General features: G+C 40.6%; 1 protein-coding gene across 1 annotated transcript in view; it reads right to left on the bottom strand.

Annotated features, from left to right (window-relative positions):
* Nucleotides 1-670: 670 nt before the first annotated feature.
* Dthd1 (death domain containing 1) overlaps nt 671-6,000 on the bottom strand; it is a 71,189-nt gene continuing 65,859 nt past the window's right edge. Inside the window, exon 10 of the mRNA XM_031341003.1 lies at nt 671-1,025. Within this exon, the coding sequence (XP_031196863.1) occupies nt 703-1,025 (323 nt within the window). The 3' untranslated portion in view covers nt 671-702. The remainder of the gene's footprint in view (nt 1,026-6,000) is intronic.

Genomic DNA, 6,000 nt, shown 5'->3' with positions numbered 1-6,000 from the left:
AGGTCCTTGACCCCAATTGGTTTGGTTTTTGATTGATCAATAAAGAGCCAACTGACAATGGTTGGGCAGATAGACTGAGGCAGGACCTTTGGATTTGCATGGGCAAGGAACTGGAAGGAAGGGGAGGAGAATCGCCATGATTCGGAGGGAAACGGATCAGATTCAGAACTGAAGAAGGAAAAATCACCCAAAATGTAGATGAGAAGGAATTCCCAGAAGCATCTTGGGCAGCAAAGACTAGGGAGCCGCCCAGAAGGAGCCAAGACAATAAAGATAAAATATAGAATTAGAGAGCATTAAGTCAGGATTACAGGAGGGAAGTGTGTGCTAGGGATACAGGAGGGAAATGTGTGCTAGCCATACAGGAGGGAAATGTGTGCTAGCTGCGGAGAGGATTAGAACTGCCCAGACTCCTCTCTCTCTCTCTCTCTCTCTCTCTCTCTCTCTCTCTCTCTCTGTGTTTCATTCACAAATCCAGAGGGCTCTGGCAGGTGGCTTGGCATCATGACTTGCTGAGAGCCAGAGCAGAGTAGCTAAACTTGCTGCTACAAGCTCCTCCTTTGTTTCCATTCATTTCCCAATAGCAAGTCTATCAAACAGACTTCCTTCAAACAATCTTACTCAGTAACTGGGAAACGGTGACACTCAATCTTTAAAATCCATGAGCCCGTTTTTTAGGGTTAAAGAAGCATAAGCAGACCTTTATTCAGCAGCCACATCAAACCAGGGCTGCGGTTCTGTGAACACCTTATGCTCCCACTTGAATTTGAGCTCCTCTGCGAGGTCACCCCTGCCCATCTTGCGGAGATGGCGAGCCAGGAGACGAATTTTGTCAGTGGAAGCCGGGAGTGACCTTTTCCAGAAGCAAAGGAGTTCGTGGATCTGTTCTGTTAGATCGTCAGGATGCTTGAGTTTGATGCGCTGAACTGTGCTGCGGCGCAGTGGAAGGGATGCAGCTAGGACCTCAGAGCCTTCTTCAGAGAGTTCCTCAGCCAGCCAGTGGAGCAAGTTATCCCAAAGGGCCTCTGTCAGGGCACATGCAAGATTAGGTAATTATAGCAAAGTTAGGACTCTTGCTTAGGTACATGCTGATCTGACTCTCCTCACCAGCTCACTTAAAATCTACCTGCTCTCAGGCTCAGCCTCTGAGAAAGAAAGCTATGAGACTACCCCATAGGCTGCTGAAACTCTGCCAAGACCAAAGATCATCTGAGGGTACCAGCTTCCACAGAGACTAAATGATGTGAATGACCTTAAGAACTAGTGGGCTTCTTAAAACGATTTGTATGCCCCATCCACACAATGTGATACTAGGGTAGGAAGGGTACCTGGTGTTTTTGATGAGCTGATGTTGGAGTCCTGACCACTCTTGAATGGCATTGTGTTACAGGATGTTGTGTAGGTACACAAAGATATTTCTCTTTATTAACATTAATGCAATAAATAAATATATAAGCTAATAAATATTCACAGGTTTATGACCACACAAATATTCACAAAAACCAAGGTACCCAGGGTACATTCCATGGAAGGTCCTTTACACTAACATTTTGACTGACCTCTGCACCGGTAAGATCTGCAAGGATCTTGACTATATGCAGTATGCTCAGCAGAGCCCTTACCAGGCCTAGGAACCTACCTGGCCATCTCTTATATTCCTGATTCCACTATCCTACAGTTCCTGGTTTTGGTGTGTGATTCAGACCATCATTCTGATAAAGTCCCTTTGCCATACTCTGTCATCACAGGTCACTCTTCCCATTTTGTGATCATTCCCACATGTACAACTTTCATAAATACCAGCTTCTTATGAGGATTACTTAGGAACGGGGACTGATACACCCTTGCTGTTTTTCCAGTGTTCTCCTAGCATCAGGCAATGCATCCATTTTGAGATCCTTTGCACTTCATAGTTCTTCCTCTCTCCATGCCCTTTATCCTTCTCCTGAAATCAGCAGGAGCCTTGTTAACTTCATCACCAGCCTTGCTGGTGAATCTTCACTCTATCCGCAATCTCATTGGCCTGTCTCATGTTTCTCAAACAGGTCCGAAGCACTCGTCACATTTCTTTTTCTTTTTTCTTTTCTTTTCTATTATTTTATTTTCTGTTCTATTCTTTTCTTTCTCCCTCCTTCCTTCCCTCTCTCCCTTCCTTCCATCTTCCCTCCTTCCTTTCCTCTCTCCCTTCCTTCCCTCTTCTCTCCTTCCTTCCTTCCTCCCTTTTTTTATTGTTTGTTTTGTTTTTCTTTCTTCGTATTGCTGAAGATGAAAAGCAGGGCCTGACCCCGGGTCAGCAGTCACTCTACCACATTTTAGACCACCACTCTGTCATTGAACTACATCCATCCACAGCCTGAAAACTCTTGTCCTTAGTCAACCAGACTGATTCCTCCTCCGTGGCCTAAACTCCTAAACATCTCTATTTTCCTCTACATCCTAAACTTCCAATGGCTCCAATTCCTCGGCTCTCAGTGGTATGCACAATGACCCATCTCTAATAGCTATTCCCCATTGTCACACATCCCTGCAGAGCTCTATCTGCCTCTGCACCAGTACAGCATTAAAGGCTCATCTTTCTATATCCATGATGATCTTAGGACCAACATAAAATGTGTTTCCTTTTCAGCTTCATTGATTGTAGTTTTCCAATTTTAACCCTGGGCTTTCCATGGATTCATGAAAAATGTGTTGAATGCAACCAACTACGCTACTTTCTGTCACTCATACTATTTGAAGTACTGGCAAGTCCACATAGAAATCTCTTCTTTTTCTAAATTCAATTTAAAATGGCCCACACCAATGACCAGAGAATCCTTTCTTCTTCAACCCACAACTTCATCCATTCCCTTTCACTCAGTCAATGTTTACTTTCCTACTTTACCCAAAGCTGTTTTGTGAGTTCTTGACACCTCCTTTTCATTTAGAAGTCACTTGCTTTTAGTCCCTCCTCTTCAGTTTGTTGGACTATATCCCCACTTTACTGTAATGCATTGTCCCTTTGACATCTGTCCCAGGTCTTTCTTGATTAGTATGCTATGTCAAGCTGTAGTGCTCACTTCCTTCATATATATATATATATATATATATATATATATATATATATATATATATATATTGCTTTTCCTTAAAAAATATACTATTTCATCATTGCTTTGGTGCTTTGTTTAAAATCTAGGTAAACAATTACTCAAACCATCCTAGAGACATTTTGGTTACTACCCACAGCTATTGGTTCTTCACTGACACACACAGATCCTGCCATTGTTTTTGTTTTTGTTTTTTTTATTGGTAGGAGTCATATTTCATGGTTTCCATGGTTTTCTTCTTTTTTCTTTCCCTTCATGAACTCATCTCCCCAGTGTGACTTAGTGGAGGCTTCCTGTGTCAGATTTCTTCAAAGTTTTGGAGAAACTATTCATTTCTAAATATTAAGAAGGCTAGGCTGACTCCATGATAGGCTTCAAGCTGGCAGTTCAATAGACAAGGCCTAAATCTCTGTTTACAAGAACTGCAGAAGTCCAGGCAAGTCCTGCTCTCAAAAGATGCTCTGCCACCCAGCCTGAGGCAAGGACAGTCAGTCAGCAGTTGTTTCCAGACATCCTTCGCTACTTTCTCCTCAGCAAGAGTTTCCAGCACCCATGCCCTGGTTTTATAATGTCCCTAGATATGGAGTAAGATAAAGGTCACTTACCCTAGAATCCCCTAATGTGCTTTAAATCGAGCCTAGAAGCTCACTTGTTTGTTTCTCTATCTTGATAAATGCGAGACACCAGAATGCTGGACTTCTGCAGAATAAACACTCATTGCATTTACATACTATTTGAGTCCAAGTTATTATTCTTAGGAGAATTATGGACTCTTACAGTATAACTTTTGTTTTATCTCTCTCTTTCTCTTCCTTTTTCTCTATCTATCTATCTATCTGTGTGTGTGTGTGTGTGTGTGTGTGTGTGTGTGTGTGATGTATAGGTTAGAATGTATTTGTACATATGCCATAGTGTATATTTCTAGGTCAGAAGGTAATGTGAATGGGAGCCCATCCTCTCCCACTGTCGGGCCCAGGGACTGAACTCAGGTATTTGGGTTTGTATGGAAAGCTATTTTTACCTGCTATATCATCTTGTCAACCCAAATTTTTCCATTTATTTTCTGTCTCCCTCCAATGAATTTATATATTCTTGGTCACTTACTTCCATTCTATATGTAACACATACCACATCCATCCTTAGCTTTGTTCTTCTCAGATCTGCTATAGTATCTGAAATCTCTTTCTGTTAGATTAATTTATCTACACAGCTATAGGACAGACTACTGAGGTATCACATTTATAAAATTAAAACCATCACCATTGGCCTTTCCTTCTTTCCAGCAGCTTGGTCTTCAATCTGTTTGCTTGCCTCTTTGTATTTTAATGTGATAGTTTGGTTGAGTAAGCTAAAACACTGGCTGTTATTTAAATTTCTGAAAGCCTGTTTCATAAATGTTATGTCTAACTTCCTCAACTTTCCTTCTATTTTCCACCTTTGTTGACTCACTTTTTTTTTTTTTTTTTTTTTTGGTTTTTCAAGAGAGGGTTTCTCTGTATAGCCCTGGCTGTCCTGGAACTCACTCTGTAGACCAGGCTGGCCTCAAACCCAGAAATCTGCCTGTCTCTGCCTCCAAGTGCTGGGATTAAAGGCGTGCACCACCACTGCCAGGCTCTTGACTCACTATTATTCATGCTTGCTATACTTTGAGTCTTGAATATTGTCCCCAAAATGTCTACATCTCTTGTCCTATAGTGCTATTTGGAGATGATAGAACATTTAGGATGTGGAGATGGGTGAGTAAAAGTTAGGTCATTGGGTTTTTCTTCTTCATGGAGCACTATAATTTTGAGGTCTTCCCATTTTTTTCCTCTGTCTTTTTCTGAAGAGATGAGTTGAACAGGACTCCCTTGCCAATTCCTCCCACCATGTTATACTCTCCTGCCAGAAAGTCATGACAAAATTGAGCCAAAATAAAGTTTTCTTATTTTAAATATTTTTACATGTATTTGTTTTGTTTTATGTGTACTGGTGTTCTGGCTGTGTGTATGTATAAGTACTGTGTACACACAGTGCCCACAGAAGTAAAAGGAAGACATCAGATTCCCTGTAACTAGAGTTACAACAGTGTGGGTGTTGGAAGCCAAACCAAGCTCTTTTGCATGAGCAACAAATGCTATTTACCACTGAACCACTTCTCCAGATTCCTTCCAGAACTTTTAGATTGATTCCTTCAGTTATTTTCTCACAGTGTTAGAAGACTGACTACTACAATGCTCTATCTTCTTGCTGAAGTAATGGCAAAATTAGGATTCTCATTTATGTTCATGCTGTCCATTTTGGATCATTTTTGTATTTGACACAACTAATAAAAGTTTGGGGTTTGATCTTATTTTATTAATTCCTTTTCATAAATGTATCAAAGGTCACTTTTCTCATTTAGGCTTTCTAATTTAGCATTTTAAACATTTAATTGTTTTTATTGTTACTCAGTAGAGGAGCCTGTGTAGACATGCTGCAAACTTACTGGAGCAGAGTACAGAATGTTAGTCCCAGAAGTTAGCCTTCTAGAAAGAATTTCATAAACTCTGATGAGTGAATGCACTTGAAAGTAAGAACATGGAGGGAATACACTGGTGTGTCCATATGAATCTCTATGAGATAGTAAAGGCCTGGGAAGAATATTCTTGCTTCTTTTTACATGACCAAAGAAGATAAGACATACCACTTATAAGATATAAGGTATTCCCTCACTGTACTTGTATTTACTTAAGCTACCTGTAAACATCACCTCATGTTTTGTTTGCTTAATAATAAAAATGAAAAATGCTTTGTTTGTATTAATCCTGTGCATAGAAGCCTAGAGATCCCTGTTGTGATCCCACTCAGATCTTTGGAATGTATCCATCAATCTTTCAGACTTAGCCTTGCTGATCATGGAACAGATTAATAAGTCAGGTCTAATCTCACCTAT

Source organism: Mastomys coucha, unplaced genomic scaffold (assembly GCF_008632895.1).
Source record: "Mastomys coucha isolate ucsf_1 unplaced genomic scaffold, UCSF_Mcou_1 pScaffold22, whole genome shotgun sequence".
NCBI classification, from domain to species: Eukaryota; Metazoa; Chordata; class Mammalia; order Rodentia; family Muridae; genus Mastomys; species Mastomys coucha.
Note: the sequence above shows the minus strand (reverse complement) of the source record. Positions and strands in the feature narration are given on the sequence as shown.